Source organism: Pogona vitticeps, chromosome 9 (assembly GCF_051106095.1).
Source record: "Pogona vitticeps strain Pit_001003342236 chromosome 9, PviZW2.1, whole genome shotgun sequence".
NCBI classification, from domain to species: domain Eukaryota; kingdom Metazoa; phylum Chordata; class Lepidosauria; order Squamata; family Agamidae; genus Pogona; species Pogona vitticeps.
In genome coordinates, this window is record NC_135791.1 from 9,332,573 (window position 1) to 9,356,376 (window position 23,804).

General features: G+C 45.3%; 1 protein-coding gene across 3 annotated transcripts in view; it reads left to right on the top strand.

The window, feature by feature from the left end:
* Positions 1–23,804, top strand: part of AHDC1 (AT-hook DNA binding motif containing 1) — a 218,041-nt gene that overhangs the window by 175,946 nt on the left and 18,291 nt on the right. For 2 of the 3 annotated variants that reach the window (XM_072980073.2, XM_072980074.2), the window contains exons 2-3: positions 7,525–7,693; positions 19,708–19,745. In XM_072980073.2, coding sequence (XP_072836174.2) covers positions 7,525–7,693; positions 19,708–19,745 — 207 coding nt within the window. The remainder of the gene's footprint in view (positions 1–7,524; positions 7,694–19,707; positions 19,746–23,804) is intronic. The other variant, XM_072980075.2, reaches the window with a different exon arrangement.

Genomic DNA, 23,804 nt, shown 5'->3' on the forward strand with positions numbered 1-23,804 from the left:
GAGACCAACAGAGAGCTTCTTTTTTGTGTCACAGCAGACAGACCTTTCCACAACATTTGCAAAATGGGGTTTGAGAGAAACAGTCAATGCAGAGACTCTATAATAAATATAAATGGGCCAATACGTGATTTCCTGTGACCCCTCTAGAACATGCAAGTAAAGATGCTTGTGAGCATGTCTAAATGAAGCCATGAGAATGAACCCCTAACTATAGGGTTGCTGATCTGACAACATCCCATGCCTTACGATTTCCAGTCTGAACCCTGAGACTCGGAGAATGCACCCCAAAATTTGAATCTTATGGGCAAAACCTGGGAGCTTGCAACTCTAGTATGCAAGGGGGTCTGCAGAAATAATTGAAGAGGAGGTGAAGTCTATTCATGAGACCTAACAATTGATGCCCAGATTGCACGTTTTATCTATGCATTTAAAGAAATACCAAGTTTAGGGGGCAGAACACCCTCCCCGCCTGAAAAAACTATGCTAGCATGGATGCTAGGAACTATTTTTACATTTGCTCCATTGAACCTTTGACTCTGAAACAGTTTATTCAAATTGTCATGATACAGGAGTTACAGGTTATTAGATACCACTTTAGCTACTGTGGCTCTGTCCTAGAGAGAATCCTGGGGTTTGTTGCTTGGTGAGGTGTTAGAATTCCTTGATGAGCGTGGTTAAGCAGAGAATTCAGAGTTCCTCAGCAGACTACAAATTCCAGCATCCCACTGGATGAAGCTATAGCAATCAAAATGGGATCAGACTGCTGTAACTATATAGTACTGCTGTATTGTTGGACAGATCCTCTGAGGCTGAGGAACCCATAATGCCAGCAGAGCAAATGGCAGGCTCCATCCACACTGAGAGCTAGCAACCTTATGAGCCCAGACCAACATTGGTGGCAGTTGAGCCTAGATTATTAAGCACCCCCCCCCCTTCTCCAAGAGTGAAATAATCTCAGGAGTCAGGATACCAATGAGGAGAGCATGCCCAGCCTCAGCAGAGTCAAGGAGAAACTGATGTGCCGGGCTTAAAGCAGAAATAGTAACTAGGAGAACCTTGATTTGGTGGATCTTGCCTCAGATCACAGCCCTCTAAACATGCTCCAGAAACTTCAGCTGGAGCAACATTTAGCTGCTTAAGTGCTAATGGAGGCTCTGTACAGTGGACCCCCTATCCGTGGGGTCAGTGTCCACTGATTCACTTATCTGTTACCTGAAAATACAAAATTAAAACCACCAGAAATATCTATTTGTATTAGAGATGGGGGTATTCGTATATGAATACGAATACCCCCCGCATAGGTGGACATGACTGTCTACTCACCTTCCGCTGTTGCAGTGGGCTCCGCGTTCCCTTCCTGTCATTCCGGAGCTCACGGTTGGTGAGCCACTCCTGGCAGGAGGTGGAAGGACAAGCCTTGCTGCAAGGTCGAAGAGTGGCTCGCAGATCGCGAGCTCCGGAGCGATAGGAAAGGATTGCGAAGCTTGTGGCAACAGCAGAAGGTGAGTGGATGGTCCAGCCCCATGTCCACCTATGCAGGGGTATGCGTATTCGTATAAGAATACGAATACCCCCATCTCTAATTTATGTGTTTCCAGGGTTTAGTTAGCTGTATTGGCCACTAGAGAGGCCATCAATGTACAGTCAACCCTCGACTTACGAACGGCCCTAGTTACAAAGATTTCGACTTAAGAACTGCTCTGGTAGGAAAATATGGATTCCACTTGCGAACTGGGATTCGAGTTATGAACAGAAAAAAGTGCGGGGAAGGCAGGGAAAGCAGGAAATGTGAACTTTCAGTTAGCGAAGAGGCTGCTTGTCTGCTTTCTTGCTCGTCCAAGCGGTTAGAGAGTGGGAAGAGAGATCTGGGACTGCCTGGTATTGTCAGTTTTAGATGTAAAATTTAGTTTAAAAGGTGCTTTGTTTGGGTTAAATGATGCTTGGGTAAAAGGGAGCTCGGTTTGATGGTTGTTGTGGGTTTTTCGGGCTCTGTGGCCATGTTCTGAAGGTTGTTCTTCCTAACGTTTCGCCAGTCTCTGTGGCCGACATCTTCAGAGGACAGCACTCTGTGCTCTGGTGTAGTTGGCTTGGGAGTGGAGTATTTACGGCTGTGAGATGGACTTTTGTCTTTTTCTGTAGATGGGTGATTAGTGTGTCTAGTTGTGGGTGTATTGTTGTGATAAGGGGGAGAGATGATCTGTCACTGTGGTTGATGGGTGTCATTAGCTGCTCTTTTGTGTGTAGTGATCCCTGGTCCTTGTGGCTGGGTAGAGTTCGTTGACCTTTTGCACGCTGTATTTTTGAGAGCTGGGAGCCAAGTTTTGTTGAGTTTCAAACTTTCCTCTTTTTTGTTGAAGTTCTGCTGGTGCTTGTGGATTTCAGTGGCTTCCCTGTGCAGTCTGACGTAATGATTGCTGGTGTTGTCCAGTTTTTCAGTATTTTGAAATAGAATTTCATGTCCAGTTTGTTTTAGGGCATGTTCAGCTACTGCAGATTTTTCTGGTTCTTTTTGGTCTGCAGTGTCTCTCGTGTTCTTTGATTCTGGTGTGGATGCTTCGTTTTGTGGTTCCAATGTATACCTGGCCACAACTGCAAGGTATCCGGTATACTCCTGCAATGGTGAGGGGGTCCCTTCTGTCCTTTGCTGACCGTAACATTTGTTGTATTTTTGTGGTGGGCTTGAATACTGTTTGTAGGTTGTATTTTTTCAAAAGTTTCCCCATGTGGTCTGTGACCCCTTTGATGTATGGCAGAAATACTTTATTTGTGGGTGGCTGTTTTTCTTCTTCAGTTCGGTGTTGTTTTCTTGGTTTGATGGTTTGAGTTAAAAACCTGCTTGGGTAAAAACGTGTTTTGTTGCTTTAAAAGCTGCTTGTTTTGATTTAAAAGATGCTTGGTTGAAAAGGTGCCTGTTTTGGTGTAAAAGGTGCTTGATGTGTTCTTTTTAAACAGTGTTCGTTCATTCCCTCCGTGGTTTCCTGCCTTTTTTAAAACCTCTGCCATCTCAGGTTAAAAAAAGAAAAAGAAAAATTCTGCCCCTAATGGTAGGAACAGATTAACCAGCTTTGCATTAGTTCCTATGGGAACTAATGCTTCAGTTTACAAACCGCTCCTCGACCTAAGAACCAAAAACAGCCGGAACGGATTAATCAGTTTTCAGTGCATTCCTATGGGAAATGCTGATTTGAGTTACAAACTCTTCGACTTACAAACTTCCTTCTGGAACGGATTAAGTTCATAAGTCGAGGGTTGACTGTATACTGTTCCATACGTCTGCGTTTTTCAGCATCTGCAGAGGGTGGTTTGGAACGGCAGTCCTCCTGCATTGAGAACTTGTGGTTTTAACACTGTATTAATTGTACTGGCTGGTGATTTGCTTCTGCATCCAATTCAGAGTGCGGTTCCTAACCTTTAAAAAGCTGCACGTTGGTGCTCACGTAAGCCGGCTGTGCCCAACAATGCCCCCCCCCCCCGGTGATCCTGCCCAAGTACCAACCAGGGTTACAACGATGCAGAGGAGCAGATGAGACGGGGCCTTTTCAGTGATGGCTTCCCATCCTTGGAACTTTTTCTCGTTAGAGATAAGCTCAGCTCCTTTACATTCTTGTAGATAGTGCTTGAAGAGGTGTCATTTTCAGTTGCCTTTTGGGTCTAGGTAGGGTTTTGTATTCTTTAGGTTAAAATGTGTTGCGATTAAGTGATCACTTTAATGAAGATGAGAGATACTGCTTCTGAACTTACGGCACTTTCAATACATTTCCATTGTATTCCTATGAGTTATGAGTTGTAAGTTATCCTTTTTTTTATTTGTATGCCACTTCAACAAATTTCTTTACGTCCGAACTGCAGCATAGAAATTTCTAATGTAAACGTAAAGTAAGTAAGTAGACGATAGCATTTCTTCCGAGCTAAGGCTCCCAGCTTGTGGTTCCCAGTTGATTTCGATTTCGAAACCTTTATTGGCATATAGGTTCCCAGTCAATCCAATATTTATAAATCAAGAATGAACCCAGTTTTGCAGTTCTGGTGCATATGACACAATACACTTTCGTCGTTAGTTTTATGGCAACGTTTTAACAGGATGAGTAAAATAATATAAACTGTAGAACTTAACATTTTTACTTTTGAAAGCTGCAGCTTCCAGAATCCTCTAGAAGATGGCATGACCACTGCTTCTGCTATCGTAAGAATTCTGGGAACTGTAATAAATTTTCCAAGCTCTGGTGAAAAGGAGGCATACATCAGGGTACAGGTCATCCAACAAGGCAGGATTCCCTAGAATCTTGATTTACTGTTCTGTGTGAAGGTAAGCCGTGATGACAAATGAGTTCATGACACTGGTGACATTTGCCCCCTGTCTGGTGCTGCACTGCCTAGTCGCTGTGTTTCCAGCTGTGGATCTCCGCATCTTGTTGGACTTCAGAATCAAAGAAGGGATAGGAGATTGTGAGAGCTGCGGTCCAACAGAATCTGGGGAACCACTGCTTGAGAACTTCTGTGCTTTGGCTAATCTGTATCGTAATAAAACTGAGCACAAGCATGCAATAAGGATGCAGAGGGCACACAACCATAGGTGTAGCTGGAGCAGTGCACACAACAACCCAAGAGAGCTGTTTGATAGCAAATGGTGGACATCTCAGGTTCTTACTTAGAAGCTTACTGCTGTTCTTACTGCAGTTTCCTTTTATTTTTCTCCTTTGTGCCTCCATTCACACATGTGGATTTGTGATTCCTTTTTAAAAAAAAACTGTAATTAAAATATATATGTATATAAAGATTATTTTAAATAAGCAAAAAAGGGCATGATGTTCCCATAAAGCGACATCATGCCCTGCCCCGATACGCTCACAGTGACATTGAGTGCACCAGATTAAACCCAAGGAAAAAGCACTACAATTTGGGTGAGCGTTACAACCTGGGTCACACCTGCTTGCAGCTAACCTGCAGCAAAGACACTACTTTCTCCAGTTTATTGCAAAGGCGCAGTTGCAACCTTGTTCTGCCTTGAGGGCTTGTGAAGTTGAATGAGATAGAGTTTGATGAAGATTACATTATTAATCGACAGATACATAAAATGCATGTGCCAGTAAAACACTATGTTTTAGCAAGCATACAGATGATGCATAGATGTATGGCATCAATTTGGGAGGTGACGGGTATCTGGCAGGGGTACTATAACTCCATCCTGCATTCTGGAGATGGCACTGAACAAGTGGGTTGAGCTGGATGGTCTCTGAGGTCCCCTGCAACTTTTATGATTCTGTGATTTATCCATTGAAAGCTAGGTAACTTGCACGGAGCATGCATGCCAGCCTCTCTGTCTCACACACACCGCACACTCTCACACAGCTTGAGATAGCAAGATGACTGTAGCTAATAGAGTTTGGCTGATCCCCCTGCAGGGCTATGATGAGAGGGACAAAAAGAGAAGGGGAGGGGGAGGGAGCCGAGCAAGGAAGGAAAGGCCAAGAGAGGTTGGGCTGAAGAGATGAGGCGGATCTGATGACTGACAGCACAGCCTGGCATGCAAGGGGATTCACAGATATTTTGTCTGCCTTGTTTATCAGGGATTCAGAGGCATCTGGCCCACCTTGTACTGTATTTACTTTGAGGTGGAGTGAAGTTGTGTTATCCAGGAGCCACTATCACCACCCCATTTGTGCATACCTGTTTTAGTCCAAAGCCAAGCCCATTTGTTGTTGTTGCTGTCATTGTGTTTTGATGACCCTGAATGGGAAATGCCAGCCTTTGCACAAAGAAGAAGGGACCCCATTGCTTCGTGGTTGCATTCCGGGAGTAAACTGGTTTCAGTTGGTGATGGAAATCCTCACTTATCCTGTTCTTGTGTGTGAGAAAAGGAAACTCCCTTTTTCCTGCCTTGTTTGCAAAGGGTAGGATTTTTATTTATTTTTTTGCATTTGCAAAAGACTGATTTTTGCACAGATAGCTCAAATAATGTAAATTGTGTGAAACAATAAACTTCTAGGAATCAGAAGCGTTGGATGGCTTCTTTGAATCTTTTTCAGTAATCTCCCGTTCCTTCTTGACCGGTCTAAGTGTGCGCTTTACTTCTCAGAGCAAAAGGGCACTACGTTTGCGTAGGGACATTTTAGGTAAATTAATGAGACATTAATGGAGAAAAAAGGTCCCATGTCTAGCTCTTGCATTAGAGGCAATGAACCTTGCAGAACTTGACTGTTCCTTGTTGAGGTTGTGTGTCACTGCCTTCTTGTGTTGAGACTGCTGAAATCTATAAGCAAAAAAAATGTTGTGGATATTTTTCACTTCTCTGTTTCAGAGGCAGGGATGATGTGGTTTTATGGGTATTTGTATATATAGCCAGATTCTTTGGAGTAAGTCAGGGTGAGAGTATGGATGGCTGTACCAAAGTCAACTAGTGAAGGTTATTGGAGTATTTTGGCGGTTGGCATTGGGTTGCACTACGAATCCCACAATTTCCCATTCTAGAAGTTGTATTTGACTTAACTCACCTTAAAGGCGTCACATCTGCGAGAAAAGGGGCCTAAATTGGAAAGCTGTGCAGTTGAGCTAAGGGTATTTCCACCCAAGCTTCTGGTTCCTCCCGGTGCTACCTGGAAGCTCTCTTTCTGAACAGGAAGATGGGCAGAACTAGGCCTAGCTCAGCACCAGGAATCTGTTAAGGTGTGTGTCAGTTGGCTAAAACTCACAGAATGGTGAATTGTGGGTATTGTAGTCCAGTAGATCTGAAAGTCCAACAAATGTGTAGTCCAATAAATCTGAAAACCGCATCCCTAAATATTACATCTGAGTGGGAACTTGAACCCAGGACAGTGTGGTGTTAGTAGTTAGCGTGTTGAACCTGGATTTGGAAGAGCCACATTGGCAGCTGTAGAACCCTTGGGGTGACTTTGATCCCATTGCCCTCTGACTCTCTGCCTGACCTACCTTGGTAGGCTTGCTGTGAATGGCTGGTGGTTCGCTGGGGAAAAAAAAGTCTGTAAATGTATGTGTTGTCGTTGTTGTCGTTGTCGGATGTCGATGTAAAGCAATGCAGCAAAATTCCTTACAGGGCTTGTATGTCGCCATTTCCCTTCCGGCAGCCCTCTGCGGCTTCTGCCCACTGTTTTTACAAAGGAGACGAAGGTGGCATCATCTTGTGAAGAGCCTGGGAGTTGGAGGGTGAAACATAGGGAAACCGCTAACAGCCACCCCATCCGTATCCCAGCTGTTTCTCCCACACCTGCCGTTCCACACATTAACGCCCATACCTTGCCTGATGAAGAGAGCAGTGATAGCAAAACCATGCACATTTTCTGGTTGGCATAAAAGTCTGGATTTGTTTTATCGCTATCTCTGCTTTCTTATATATATTTCCATATAGGCTTCTTGCCCACCATCTCCCTTTGAAATGAAATCCCCTGGTTGTTGTTTTTTGTTTTTTGTGCTTAATTGTCCCCGTCTTCTTCTTCTTCTTCTTCTTCTACCTTCTGCCTGCTCTGTCCCTCCTTCACATGCCCGGCTCTGTGTGCTTCCATTTAACAGATGGGAGCTTTGCTGCCTGCCAGCCTGTTGGACTGGAAAATGGAGCCAACCCGCCAGCCGAATGGTTCCCACGCAGCCAGGGCCCAGGGCTGCGGCAGCCCAACAGCGAGGTGGATGGCGGAGAGAGAAGCTTCAGGGTGAACCTCCACTGCAAACACGGGCGGCCCAGGTAAGGGCGGGAGTGGGAAATAGGCCCCCTCGATAAGCCAGTCTTTCCCCTTCTGGCTCGGAAAGAGTTCCAGGCTTTTCCTGCCGATTTGGGGAGATGGTGAGGCTCCATCGCTGTGTGGAAGAAGGTGAGGTCACTGAAGAAGGCCTGAAGGGAGGACTTGGCTCTAACATTCGTCCTCCAAGGTAGCGGCAATGAGAGGAAGGACCTCTTCCTTCACACACCCTGTCCTGCCCCCTGCAGCCCCAAGAGAGCTGTGGAATATACTGTCCTGTCACTAGTCCTGAATTAAAATCCAACCGTCAGGCTAGTTTGTTGGTTTGTGTCTGTGTATGTCTGTGTCCGTGTCCCTGTCCCCTTTAACTCTGGTCGTAAAATATGGTGGGGCAATCTTGTCTGCACTCCGCTTCAGTCTAGGCATGCATGTCATGAAAGGAGGCGTTGGAATGGATTCTGCACTTTTAGACTACAGGGAACAGTATCCACTTGAACAGCCTCCTCTCACCTATAAAACACCAGCCAAGCATCCTGCTTGTAGGATTGTAACTAGGTTGTCACCCATCTTCCCTTCCTTCCCTTGCCATGTTGGTTTTCTGTTTGGAGGCGTTTTGCGGTCAACATAAGGGAGGATTTGAAAATGGCCTCCCTGTTGCCTGAAGCGGCACTGTGCATTTAACCATTTCAGTATTTTTGCCACCTCCTTCGTTCTTACCGTGAGCACACCAAACCTAGCGAGAGGGCAACAAGGATAGGACAACATAGCCATGTCTCAGTCAGCTGGCAACAAGGCCTGTGTTGGCCTTCTCACCCTGCACGAGCCACTTCCAGCTCTCCTGATAGAGGCATGGAGAACATGGGCCTGAAAGTGAGCTGTGATGTTACAGTGGTGCTTCGCTAGACAGTTACCCCGCATGATAGTTTTTTCGCTAGACATTGACTTTTTGCGATCGCTATAGCGATTTGCAAACCAATGATTCCTATGGGGGAATTTCACTGGACAATGTTTGGTCCCTGATTCGCAAACCAATTTTCGCTAGACAACGATTTTGACAGCTCCCTCCGCGCTCGCAAAACAGGTGTTTTCGGAACCTAAGCTTCACAAGACTGCGATTTAAACAGCTGGTCGGCAGTTCGCAAAGCAGATTTCCTATGGCCGATCCTCACTAGACAACAACGATTCTTCCCCATTAGAACGCATTAAACAGGTTTCAATGCATTCCAATGGGGAAATGCTTTTCGCTAGACAATGATTTCGCCGAACAGCGATTTCAGTGGAACGGATTATCATCGTCTAGTGAGGCACCACTGTACTTGGAAGCACCTGCCCTACCAAGGTAAAGAAATCCCAGAAATGGAAGCACTGCAGAGAAGGAAGCACATTACACACGCACGCACAGAGCCTTCTCTCCATCTGTTGCAGAACTCCTGGTTCTCCTTGATCCTAGGAGGCTAGAAACAAATTGCTGTGCTGCCAGCATCATATCAGCTTCTTTACAAGGGAAAAATGCTCTAATTTGTATTATTATTATTTCTAAGCATCTGTACATATTTGAAAACTGCCCATGTGATGTAGGGGACAGCGTGTTAGGATTTACCAGGGGTCGGGGTGGGTGGGCTCAGATTCAGAATTCTGTGAGGGTGGTCTTGGGCCAGCTGCTATCTTTCAACCTACTTCCCAGGGTGGTGCTGACAATAACATGTGGGGGCAGGCACTGGAAGAAGGAGGTGGGTTTTGATGCATGTTTGAGCTGGATGTCCAGGATTTTCCTGCCACAAATCGCAAGCAGGAAAGTTAGATCATCCCAAACCCATCCCAGGCCAATGAACACTGCATTTTGGTCAAAATTCTCTACTGAGAAAAATTGGAGATCTGGAATAAATGGGAGCATCTATATATATTCGTAATATTCATTGGCAAAACGTATTTTGCTAGTTCACGGTCAAAGACCTACTCCCGACCCCACACTGGATCTGTATGTCGTCTTGCCTCTCAGCGGTACCTGTTGCTGGCATAGCCCCGTTAGGAAACACGCGGGCACACAAAACAGCCCAGCTTTGTCTTTGCAAAGAACTCTGCCCTGTTGCCTTCTCTTGGAGGGAAAGGAAGGAGGGTGGACATTGCACGAGAGGGAAAGATCTCGGTTCCTCCCTTCCTCCCTCCTTGTTGTTCTCCAGGGTTCTGCAGATCCCTGCTGTGCTCTGCTGTTTTCCTGACCCTTCTCATTCCACAGCTGGCCAAGAGTCGCCTGGAAACAGACGTGGAGGGGGGGAGTGAGAGAGAGAGAGAAAGAGAGAGAGAGGGAAGGGAGGAGTGTTCTCACAGGAACAGGGTGGGAGTACAGAGAAAGTCCGGATAAAAGCCAGGTCTGCAACAGACGTTGGATTCCTTCCTTCTTACCCTTGCTGGACAGTGTCAGGAAGTTTGGGAGCAGACCAGGGCGGAGGGAGAAAAACCGGGGGGGGGGGAGGAATAAAAGTAAACAAAGGCAGCTCTTTCGAAAGGATCCTTCAAGCAGGCGGGCGACGTCTAGGGCATCAGGGGCGATGGCTGTGGACCTTTGCAGAGGATGGGATGGAGGAGGAGGAGGAGGCAGCAAACCGTCCCCGCACAGCCCAGATGGCTCCTGTAGGTGCAACTCTGCCAGAGAAGTGAGGTCACTTCCTGCAGCCGCTTTCCACAATGTGGAGCCCTGAGGGAGGCCGTGCCGAGCGAGCTGGCCGGGGCTTGCAATGGAAACATTTTGGTGCCAAGGCTGGGGGGGGGTTGGTGGGAGTGGGGTGTGGGGGGGTGAGGGGCGATGGACCGGTGTAAAGCAACATGCAAAAGGTGGTTAGGAAGTGGGCCGGAGGAGTGGGAGTGCAGGCATAGGAAAAGAGTTCAGATCCCAGGATATACCAGGATATGACCATTTGGTTGACGAGCTGCGTTTATATCCTACACCTTTCCGTCAGCTCTGACGACACACTGCAATCGGTGTGAAGCTACGCCGTGAACTTCCAGGAGACCCTGCGGGTGCAGAATTGACTTGTGAGTCCTCTCTTTGGCTGGGCACCCCTGGAGTGGTGGAAGGACTGGCAGCCGTCAGAAGACAGGACGCATAAATGCCTTCTCCCCCTCCCCTGCAGACATTGAGGATCAATGAGCTGCATTTAATTCCTCTTAAGAAATACATCTTTCGTATTAATAAATACTTCTAACTGTTCATTGCCCAGCATTACAGGTGGGGTTAATTCTGAAAAAAATGGGACACAGTCCAGCCAAAGGGAATCCTCTGGGAATTCAGCAAAAGAGTTCTGTATTTACTTAATTTTTATGGTCAAATCAGTGGGACTTAATGTGCTTAGCTATGGCTGGGTTGTCTCGATACATGTGTTTCAACTAACATTGCTATCGCTCAGCTTAAAAAAGGAGTATTCAGCCATGTCTCCCTGCCATTTACTACACCAGTAAGCTATTGTTGACTTGAGATGCACCTTTCCTCTGCTATTATTTTTTTTTTTTACCAGTGGAGCCTGCAACAAAATGTTACAGTATGGAATGCTCCTATTTGGAACTCCAACCAGCTGCACATTTCCAAGGTTTCTGTTCCCTTTCCTGCAATGCATTCTGTATCCACTGAGTGTGCTCATCCATCCTTGAACATCTTGGGATTTGTTTACTCCCCTACTGAAGTTTCTCCATACTTTTGCAAACCAGGTGGTTACCCCCTCCTGCTGCTACTGCTGAATGTTATCATTTTTCTTATACCCAGAGAATGACATGGCTATTTGTATATAGCATGTATGGGGTCGTATGATGTCTGCAGAAGGCAGAAATAAGTCAAGGCCTTAAAGTGATGTACAGTGCAACCCTTCTCAAATACAAAGGATGGGGAAACACTTTGTTGAGTGATGTTAGCATGTTCTCAAATGGAAGGTTGCCCATCTTTTTCTTTGCTTCTTCTCCAAGCCAAAGATTAGCAGGATTTGCCTTGACACAACCAGGAAGCCTACGGCTGTTTCACATGAGACTGGAGCCTTAGGGCATGTCCATCCAGGGATTTTGGTCTTATTATAACAGATTTTATGGCTGTAGTGCCACAGAAATGTATGAATTGTCCTGTCGTATCACAGAGACATATTCTTATATTCCTTGGCAACATTCCCTTTTATGTTACTGAATGCTCAGCCTGATGCAGATTTCCCTAGGAGTTGAAAGCCAGTTGTTGTTTGTTATCATTCAATGGCCTGGTAAAGGTCTCACCAACCCTTATCTTCAAGGTAGGGAGTGTGTAGGCTTCCAAATACTGTACTACACTCCAAGCAGGCTTCACAAGAATGAGGCATAATGGGAATTATAATCCAACACCTGGCAGGTGACAAGATGGAGAAAGAGGCACAAAAGGAGACAAGACGTACGTGCATGTGCGTGTGTGCGCGTGCGCATGCGCGTGCATATGGGTGAGTCTCACTGGGTGGTGGGTCTCAGTCAATTGGGAGAGGCAACCCTATTAGCACCCATCAAGTCTAAAGTCAACAGGATGATTGGAGATGGATTTTCCAATCAGGACATCTCTAATTGAGGCAGATGCTATTTTGTATTTTTTTAATCCCAAGGAAAACCCTTGCCAATTTCAAGTAACACAAATTGGTGGCTTATGAAACCTTGAAGTACAGGATCCATTAGATCACCATTATTAATACTAATTCACATTCTTAATCCAATGTTGCTAGAGCAGGATTTATTACATTATTAGGCCATTTGATTATATTATTATCCCACTGTTTTCTCAAAAGGTTTCTAGAGCAGAGTAATATCAGGAATGTGACAGTCCTTACCTGAAGGCCTGCAGTTTAAAAAAAATGTAAAACAAAAGGAAATTGGGAAGAGGAAAAAAGGAAGCTGAGGTGCCAGCTTCTTCATTATAAAGTTCAACAGATAGTAAGTAACATTCAGGTATTCTTTTTAAACAGTGTGAGGGGTGCTGTTTTCTCTCCCTGGTAGTGTGATTCTGCCACTTCCCAGTGTACAGCACTGACTGGCCAGCATCTGTGATGGCATACTGTAAATCTGTCTCTCCACCTCTCTCTAAACAGTTCTAGTGCTGTCAAAACATACAGAGTTCTTTAAAAGTATTGTACAAAGTTTCGATTATGTTTACATTTTAACTATACTTTGAACAAAAGATCTAGCTCACAAGTTTGTTGTGAGGGTAAGTTTGGAAGGAAAAGAAAAGCTGGATAAAATTTAATAATTAGATAAGGCTTATTAAGAAAACCATGGGGATTGGGGAAAACTAATTTATCAAAGTTTTCATTGGGCATGTAACTATTGGATTGTGAAGACGAGAGAAGCTGGATTGGCTCTGTAAGAGAAGAAAACGTGTTGTATGCATGTTCTCAAATGGAAACATTTAAACGTAAACTCTCTAGATGTGCATGGGAATTGTGGAAAGACACACTCATTGCTTATTGTAGAACAAAGAGAAATCTTTGAACACTGGGAATAGTTGAAAACTTCCTCAACCATGTTCAGCACAAATACGCCTTTTCACTTTGGGGAGTGACTTCTGTAAAACACATTCTGCAGGTTGCCAATCACTTTCCGCCAATTTAAAGTGACGTGTTAAGCCACATATTGGCTAGCATGGATAACTTCAGACACATGTTTTTCTTCCCTATCATTTTATAATTGGGGCAGTGGATGTTTTTATTATTATTATTATTATTATTATTATTATTATTATTATTATTATTATTATTATTATTATTATTATTATTATTATTATTATTAGTAGTAGTAGTAGTAGTAGTAGTAGTAGTAGTAGTAGTAGTAGTAGTAGTAGTAGTAGTAGTACAGTGGTGCCTCGCTAGACGATGATAATCCGTTCCACTGAAATAGCTGTTTAGCGAAATCATCGTCTAGCGAAAAGCATTTCCCCATTGGAATGCATTGAAACCTGTTTAATGCGTTCCAATGGGGAAGAATCGTTGTTGTCTAGCGAAGATCAGCCATGGGAAAGCCGCTTTGCGAACCGCCGATCAGCTGTTTAAATAGCTGTCTTGCGAAGCTTGGGTCCCCAAAACACCCGTTTCGCAAGCACGGAGGGAGCTGTCAAAATCGTTGTCTAGCGAAAATTGGTTTGCCAAACAGGGACCAAACATTGTCCCGCGAAATTCCCCCATAGGAACCACTGTTTTGCGAATCGCTATAGCGATCGCAAAAAGTCAATGTCTAGCGAAAAAACTGTCATGCGGGGTAACTGTCTAGCGAGGCACCACTGTAGTAGTAGTAGTTGTTTTATTTATATGCCGCAATTCTCCCAACAAAGGACCCAAAGCCACCATCTCACACATGACAGTCACAGGGAAAATTCACATCCTCTGCTACCTTCCAACCACATTGATGGCAATTAAAGTCTCCTGTACTTGTTAAATTTATATCCAGTGCCATTCAAAGAATGATTGTTGTGGGAGCCTTCTCACTAGTGGCAATTTTAAGCTTTGTGTATCTTTAGAACCTTTGATTCCTGGTGCACTCCTCTTGCAACTAACATCAGTTTAGGAAAGTAAAAAACACCCTATATCCATGTGGTGGGATTTATTTTCACTGTACATGGAGATGCAATGTAAGTTCATTGTCCCCAATGGGGGAAAAATCCTGGCAAGGCAGCCAGTTTCTCCTTGACCTTTTGTGTGTCTGTGAGGTTGTGCATATAAAACTTAGCAAAGTGGTTTGCAGGCCACTGGTGGAACACAGAATAATTCCAAGTGAGAGACAATGTTATCACAAGAGCTACAAAGAATTCAGTCTCCAACCACCATGGCCTTCTGGAGTGTGACTTGCTGGTTCCTACTGATCTTGCATTCCACCTATTATCCATTGGTGACCTTTTGACATGCTGGTAGTAACACTGGATACTTGATATTTCCCCTATTCACCATCCCCTTGCATACCAACTTGTTGTTGCAAGAGATAAATATAATAACAGATTTCCTGCAAACTTCTAAATGGTCTTGGGAGAAGTGCACTTTTTGTTCTTACCACGGTGTGACTTGGGTTGTTTGAAAGAGGGGATCATAAGATCAAAAGGTTAAGAAGCACTGTGCCAGCGGATGAGGTGGAAGGAGAGCTTGGGAAAGCTACTTTTTTTTGGATTACAGCTCTCAGAATTTTTCAGCGCTGGCTCAGAAGGCTGGGTCCTTCTCTAATTGTAGAGGCACTGAATGCCCCACGAGATTTTCACAAAAGGATCACCCAGAATCACAATATGGTGCATCGAATTCTTTGATGGGTGGATGGGCAAAGAAAAAGAAGAAAGGACTAGTAAGAAATGGGCAGGAGGGGGAATGAAGGAGGATCTTACCTGTTCTATTTGCCCTACAGTTATGGCAAAATTGTCTCTCTTATGTCATCTGTTTATATTTATTTATACCACATCTGAGCCATAACAGTTCAAGACGTTGTCCTTTTTATGGGAAAAATACTGCTGTGTAGAAACATCTGTTACAAAATCGTAAATTGCTAAAGTCTTATTTAAAGTTTAGTGCTTGGTTAAAATTAACAGTATTGCTGCCACAAATCTTTATTTATTTCGAGCCCCACAAGTATCTTTAGCAGTGGACTCCAGCTTTGTGCATTTACAGTGACAGAACACTGGCTTTGTATGGAGAAAATCCCACTTTCATTGACTTTACATGTAGACCTGAAAAGGATGGAACTGCGGCAATGGAAAAGGCCCTCTGTCTCAGACTATCTGAGAGTTGTTGCCAGTCAGAGGTCTTAATGCTGTGTTAGATGGACAAATGACCTCAACAAATATAAGGCAAATTCCTCTGATGCTTTCCAAATTAAATAATCTTTATATTTTATCTGGCAGATTCTTAGGCTTGAGTTATCGGTTGACAGCCACTCAGGTACAGTGGACCCTCTACTTAAGGAATTAATCTGTATTGGAATGGTGGCTGCAAGTCGAAAAGTCTGTAAGTCGAATCTCCATTGACCTACAATGCACTGAAAACCGATTAATCCCATAACCAGTGGTTTTTATTCTATTTTTATTCCATTTTGGTTTTTTTCCTGGTCTGTAAGTCGATTCTCTGGCTGCAAGTCGAATCTAAATTTTGCAGCCAGAGAAGTCTGTAACTCGAAAAGTCTGTAAGTCGAGCCGTCTGTAAGTCGAGGGTCCACTGTACTCGTAGTTGACTAGATGCAACACGACAATGTCTTCCATTGTTTTGTTGTGAGAATTGTAGTCCCACTATACAGCAGGCATAAAGTAGATGGTGGACAGAAGACTGCCTAACCATGTCTTAGACGGCAACAAGACTTGAGAACATAAAGGCAACATCTGGGGAAGATATGGGCATTCTGGCTGGGGATTTCTGATAGTTCCAATTCAAAATTATCATAATATGTAATCTTAACTTGAGGCAAGTTTTGGATCATGCTGTAATCCCAAATAATCATAATGCTGTGGGGCCAAAAATAAATAAAGATTTGCAACAGCAATTGTTAACTTTGACAAAACACCAAACTTCAAATGAAGAAAGACAAATTTCGAATGTTTACAAGAACATTCAAAATTCAGTGCTCTGGATCCAATATGCAAGCATACATGTCCTTGGTCAGATTTCTTTCTCAGATTTCTTTCTGATGGATCCGGCTCACATTCTGAGGCAGAGATTCCCCGCTGAGGAGACCAACAGGACTAGATTGTGCCACCAGAGAGTGAAACAGCTGGTGTTCTTCAGTACAAAACTCACTGTCCATGGGAAAGCACAAAGCAAGAGGATCTGTAGGCATAGACTGACTACGTTTCCAGTGCCAAGGAGTGTTTTAGGTTAAGAAGCATTCTGTCATATAAGCCTGAGTCTGAAGCGTCACACAGCCACAGGTAGTAGCCCAATTCAAGGGTTCAAAACAGCACGAAGAGGGAGAATTTGAGCCTTGCCCCCTCTGTTGTCTCCAGGTGAAGGAAGACAGTCTGAAGAAAAGCCAGTCTGTTACATTTAGAGCTTGCGAGGTTGGAAATCCTGATTTTTCAGGATCCCCAATTCTGCGAAGAGACTCCATCTGGTGCAGAATCATCCTCTTCAGACAGGCAGGCGATGGGGTTAGCACTCTCTTCCCGTTCTACCAGTGTCCCCCCCTTTTTTGGGGGGGGGGACACCGAAACAGAGTTCCTCTCAGCATTAAGCCTTAAGGACGAATCCAGAATGGGGTGAAGATTTCTCAGTTGGGCCCACCGGAGCTCAGCTATGCTAGTATCCATAGACGGTATGTACACATACATAGTGGAGGCTGGTCCATTAGGGCAAATCTGACCTTGACCCACCTCAGGCTTGGGTAACGTCCATCTGGACCACTCTTGCTTGCCTCCTTCCCCAGGTCAGGGGCCCACCTGTATGTCTCCCCTGCTGAATTCCAGAGCCTCGTTCTCTGTGTACCTGGAAGGGGATGGACAGGGTGGGAGGGAATGTTTCTAATCTACAGGCAAGGTGTATTTTTGTTATTGATGTTTTTTTCCTCAGTTGCGTTGGTTTTCATTGACTAATAGGATGGGGGGGGGGGTGAGAGCGCATCTCAGTGACCGTATCCATGCCTCTGTGTGTATGCCCGCATATGCCCTGGCTCTTGATTGCTGTGCTTTCTGCCCCGCCACGTACAACGGCTTCTGCCTAGTTTGTCCCAGGATGCTGAAGGGTTACAGCATGTCTGAGCCGACAGAGGAATGCGAGGGGTTGTATCTTCCCCAAGCTATCATCTCAGGGTAAGCAAATTACCTAGCAGGACCCAGACTGCCTAAAGAAGGATCTCGCCAGCCGTGTCCTAAGGTGGCCGCAGGACTCCTTGAAATGTTACCCGCTGTTGGTACATTAGAAGATGTTGTTCCTATGAACAAAGCATCAAAGGGGGAGTCCTGCAGGTTTAAATGCGAAGCTGCTCTCTTCGCGTCTAGACCGGAATGGAGAATTTTTCACTTCGGCTCCCACTCTCTGCTGGAGGAAAAAGTTGAAGACAAAGAATTGCCAGCCTCTCTTGCAGGGCCTCTCCTTCTCTCCATCGGTCGGTCTGTCTGTCCTTCGCCCCTTCCTTCCTTCCTTCTAGACCCAAGCCCCCCCCACACACACACACACACTGTGTAACTAATACATTTTTAAAGCCTTAGTGCCAGGTGCTTGTTTCCTCAGCCTGCTTTTGGCTTGTCTGTCTCACAGAAAGGGAAGTACACAAAGGAGGCTTTTTGTCAGGCCAGAGAAGTAGCACAGCCAGGTCAAAAAGTTTAAACAGAAAGTGGGAATAACTTTGGGAGGGGGTTTTAACTGTTTCACAGACAGGGATGCGTGGAAGGGGATCTGTAGCTCATTAGGGACACCTAGTGGAGATGTGACCACAAGACCCTTTCGCCAGAGGTGGCTCAGGCAAGATGCTCTTTTACTTTTTGTTATACAGTAAATCTAAAATACCTGCCAGCCTCATTTCACATAGTCCCGATGTGCACGGAAAGAGTGAATGTGACAAATGCTTCCCTCTGGAGCTACACCTCTTCATGGCCTCAAAGTGTCTCCATGCCTTTACTAGATAAATTGCAAATTGAAATTGAAAAAAGCCAGTGCTTCCAAGACTGAAGCTATGAGGTGGGGGTGAGGGTGGGGGCAGAGCTATATCTGTTTAATTCCTGCTTATTGTTTCCTTGGTACAGTATCTCAGAGAAATCAATGTGCTAGTTACTTTATTTTAATTTTTTTTCTTTAACTGTCCTGAAAGTAAATACAAGTAGAGTGATAAGAGAAACGACTGCAGCCCTAAAACATGCTTATGAGAAATTAAGCCCCTTTGAACCTGAGATCATTTACTTCAGAGTAAGCCTACAGTAGTGTTTAAATCCTCATGAGGCAAAACAGCATTTGGAGAGCATGTTTTCTTCTACATTTCCATTGTAGTGGAATTTTGCCGTGACCTGTTTGTGACTATCTGGCCTCAGAGTCAAGATATAGGAAAGATGGGCATTCGCACTGCCCCTTCTGTCTATTTCCCGATCTAAATAATTCCTCTCCACTCACACACTACGATTAGTTTGACAGGAGAGAGAGAAAAAATAGCTGTGTGGTGCCAGTATTACTCTCTGCCCCACTGTGGGTAAGTCGCTTTTGATGAGATACTTAGATCTGGGGAAAAATCAGAGTGGGGATTAAATGGTGAAACGTTGCCTTCCTAATAATAGCCATCCCGATCAAACTCAAAGCACTCGGCCCCTACTTTGAAATTAAATAATAGTCCCAGAATCTGTATATATATATTTATAATGCAAGTCTGTGTTGCTAAACAGTTGTTTTGACTATGAGAAAATGACCTTCTTTCAGTGTTTGCCTACATACAATATGATCCTGCAACTCTCTGAGCTTTTCTCTCTACACCTTGCTTCTGCTTAATCTCTCACTTTGAATTAGGGGCCAATTTAGCCTCCTAGAATTTGCATCACACAGTAATGCTATCGTATTTCTAGAAGCAGCGAAGAAGATGGGAATGAACCCTAACCCTAACTTGTTCTAGATTATGTGCCCCTCCAGATAGGCTGCAGTTCCTGCCAGCCGCAACCCGCATTGCCAATTGTGATGCAATCCAGACGACATCTGGAGGGGCTGCCTGTTCTCTCGTCTTGCTTTGGACTATCGTTTGCACCCCTGTGGATTTGCGTATACCAGAAAAGGAAACATTTCTTTGTTGGGCTTCAACTCCCTGTATTGGCTGTAGGATTCCAGGCTTTGCAGCCCCCCCCCTCCCCAAATAATCAGCACGTCATTTCTCTGGCATGCACAGAGCAGGGCTAGCAGAAAATTAAGGTGCTCTTTGCCCAGCTATGGGACTGTGTGACCATGCCCTCAGCTGGAGATGATGACTCATGGATGTGGGAGACATTCGGCAAGAGGCTCTTGAAAGACCGGGCCAAACCACTGACAATCAGGGCTGGGTGTGTGTGACTGTTCTCCAGGCAAAACTCACCTTTCCTCCCTTCTTTCTTTTCCTGTAGAGAACTGAAGTGTAACAGCAGGAGCAGCAGAACAGAAGGTGAGTTGGATAATGTGCCTGTTGTGCTTCCTTTGCGAGGCAGCAGTGGAAGAAACAAGCGTGAGGGAGGCTCAGGGGCCCTTCTGCATAGTCCATTTGTCATGCAAGAAATGCACATTGCTTTCCTGCACAACATGCCGTTTGCACGGTTTTCATTTATCTTGGGAAGAGGTAAGAGCGTTTTCTCAGCACTCAAATCCTTTTTAGTGGGGTTTCCGGGTGGGGAGAGAGGCGATGGGTTGCTGTTTTCTCAAATAGCACCACATTGCTGCTGAGAAATGTAATCAGGTACTTGTCACAGACATACTTTGAATCTCATGTGCTCCCTCATTAGTAGGGTTGTCGGGTCAATAGCATCCCATCCTCTGAGAATGAGGGCCAAGCCCAGAGACTGGGTGTGGGGTGGAGTATTCTTGTGATATCACAGAGGCAAGACAGACAGCGGTTGGGAGTGAAGGTGGAACTGTTTCTGGGCCAGCTGATTGTGGAATCCCCGAAGAGGGGAAAATCTGGATAAAAAGTCCCAGAATCTATATAAAGCCTTACTAAAAAGGAAAGTTACCGTCCCAGGTCTGAGGCAAAAGAGCCGCTTTGGGGATGACTGGACAAGTAGCAAAATGAACCCAGCAGTTAAAGTGGTTGCTGACATTCCCACTAGCAATGGTCGTATAACCCACAAAAAACCCAGACTTCCCCTTTTTCCAGTGCAGCTCATCCTGAGATTGGTTTCACACCTGGAGACCCACAGAGGCATAATAATTCCTTGACATTTCAGCACATTGAGTCTTGGCAGCCTTACCTGTTAGGGACGAGTGAGGCAATTCTCCTTTCCAACACTGCAGTCTGTTTAGGCTACCTGCTTACCGATGACACAAGCCCTGGAGGGATTCTCGTTTACGCCTTCTGGAATACAGCCACATCATCCTATTCCTCTTCTCACAACAACACTTGACCCGTCACTACTTAAAATCAACTGGAGCTCTTCTGAACTGGAGCAGGATTAGTGGACCATAGCACAAATACTGAACCCAGGGGGCTGCCTTTCCGCCCGCCCCCATCCCCAGGGAGGAAAAACCAGAATCCATTTTCCCAAAGGACACCCAACCTAGGTGAGTTGTAACTAGCCATGGGCACTTCCCATTCATATCCTTGGGAATATGAATACAAAGAGATCTGTTCCCTCCCTCCAGAATGAGCCGGTCCACTCATTGGTCCCTGCGCAGTGCATGCATCCATCGTCGTCAACATCACACCAGTCGTGGAAGTAGCCTAGACAGTGCTTCCCCACCTCCCCACGCAGCCAACCACTCCAGTGAGAAGGCAGGATGAAGAGTCTCCCCACTCAGCTGTTGAGTGGCGAGACTGAGTAGGGCTGGCTAGGGAGGCAGAGAAGTGCTGGCCACGATCCTTCCGTGATTGGTGCAATGTGGGACGCATGCACTGTGCAGTGACCAACCAGCTGGTTCTAGGGGAGGGAACAGACTTCTGTGGCACTTGTGGTGCTGTGCTTCCCAGGGGATATGAATAGGAAATGTCCATGTCTAGTTGTAGCAGTAACAACTAACATTATTTGTATTCATTATATCCTCTCAGAACTAGAGCTGGCTGGATAGCTCAGTAGTTGGGAGTTTGATTCCCTAATGTGTCTCCTGGCAAAAGATGCAGCCTGCGTAGCCATGGGCAAGCTGCGCAGTCCCAGGGCGCCTTCTTCGGTAGGGAATGGTAAATCACTTTAAAGTCTTCTCTGCCTAGAAAAGTGGGACATGGTGGCGCTGCGGGCTAAACCGCAGAAGCCTGTGCTGCAGGGTCAGAAGACCAAGCAGTCGTAAGATCGAATCCACACGACGGAGTGAGCTCCCGTCGCTTGTCCCAGCTCCCGCCAACCTAGCAGTTCGAAAGCATGCAAATGCGAGTAGATAAATAGGGACCACCTCGGTGGGAAGGTAACAGCGTTCCGTGTCTAAGTCGCACTGGCCATGTGACCACGGAAGATTGTCTTCAGACAAACGCTGGCTCTATGGCTTGGAAACGGGGATGAGCACCGCCCCCTAGAGTCGAACACGACTGGACAAAAATTGTCAAGGGGAACCTTTACCCTTTTACTGCTTAGAAAACCCTGGAAAGTGTTGCCATAAGTCAAAATTGACCTGATGGCACGCAGTTATTTAGCATTATTAAACAAATATGTAATGGTAAAAATTTGCAGCACCAATCCATTAAAAGTATCTTCGGCACCACTCTTTGCTGAAATCATGTACGGGTTTAAAATGTCTTTGCTTGCTTTTGGAAGGGCAACTGGGAAGAGGCGAGCATAACCTTCCTTGGAACAGACTTCCATAGCCTGAAATAGCTGTTGTGCTCAGGTATAGAAATGTAGTGTCTGATCAGCAGCCTGAGCCCATTTTGTATTTATGCAGCATTCTCAGGCAGGAGGGGGCAATTTCCGTGCATACACCAAATCCTGGGAGGCCATCAGATGCTCTAGACCCCCTGGTTCCCAACCTTGGGTCACCTGGGTGTTCTTATACTGCAATTCCCAGAAACCCTGGGCAGCACAGCTGGTGGTGAAACCTTCTGGGAACTTCAGTCCAAAAACATCTGGGTAATCTAAGGTTGGGAACTATTTGTCCATGGCTGCCCAGTGCTGTTGTTGTGGGGCATACATGTGGCTTTTAAAAATTAAAGAAGGCAACCAGTGACTAGGCAAAGCTGTCACCTAACATCATTTGCCAACCCATCCTCAATTTTTGGCATCTTTTGGTGGGTGCACCCCAGGCTGCCAGCCAAAATGCAAACTGACTCTCCCTCCCACATCACTCACACCTGATGTATATAAAAATGATGCCACCGTATTCAAGAAGTTGTCATGATGCCTACTGTACAAAACCAAAATGGCATAACCATTCTGATTATTTGACATGGGACATGACCCTGTGTAAACAAATGGGGGGGGGAGGGTCTACACAAGAGCACAACAGGCAGGAGGAGGATGTTGCTCTTGTATGGCTTGTCAGTTGTTTCTATGGTGCCAGGAAGACAGTGCCCACTAGTTCATCTAATCTGTTTGCTTCCCACTTCGTTACCCTCAAAGGCACTCGTAATCCACTTCACCTTGCTTTCTAGCAAGGATACTTCTGGTTGGCATTGATAAAAGATATGGAGGACTTGTGGATGTAGACTACAATGCATTTAGGGTGCATTTTGACTAAACACAAGGCCATATTTTGATACACATACACACACACACCAAGTGTAAGACACATCAAGCATCTTCTCCTTTGTCACATTAAAAAACAGATACTGGATCAAAATTAGGTCCTGTGATACAGAGAAACAAGTGCATTGAGAACATTGGTTGCTGCTACTCAGCCAGACCATTAAGTAAACCAACCTGAAGGTTTTCATTGGGATCAGGGAAATGTCAGTTTATCTTCTTTGGCCTGAAGTTTCCTTGGCTACTCCCCTTACAGCAGGACTGGACAACCTGTAACTCTGAGGATGTTGCTGGACTCTTAACTCCCAACATCTCTCTTTGGAACGGATGAAGCTGTCTAAGGCCAATTGATGCATCTAGTTGAATATTTTTCTACCTGACACTCTTCCTCACCCTTTGAGTTGGGTGATGGTGAGAACTGAACCTACGGTTTTCTGTACCCTTCGCACTGAGCTGTAAGTGTGCAACAGCCTAACTGGGTCAGCCTTGTGGAGACAAGTGATGAGACTCATTTACCAACATCTGGAAGGTCATCAGTTCCCCAGCCCTGCCCTACCAAGGAGTTTTCTTCTTTGGCAATGAGAAAGGGGCAACTCCCAACCGGAATCTCTACCTGGCATTAGAATACCATCCGATGCCCCTGGCGGCAGCCTTTAGCCCCACAGCAGCCTTGCTTTGCAAGGGAATAACAGGCTTTTATTGTCCACTGTAAGAGATTTTCCAGGGGTGGAGAGAGAGAAGAAGAAGAAGCATGAAGCTGCTAAATCAATAATGAAAAAGAAGCTCTTCCATGGGGAATAGTTTTTTTTCCCCAGAGGCAGGGGGAAGAGGATGTTTCACATATG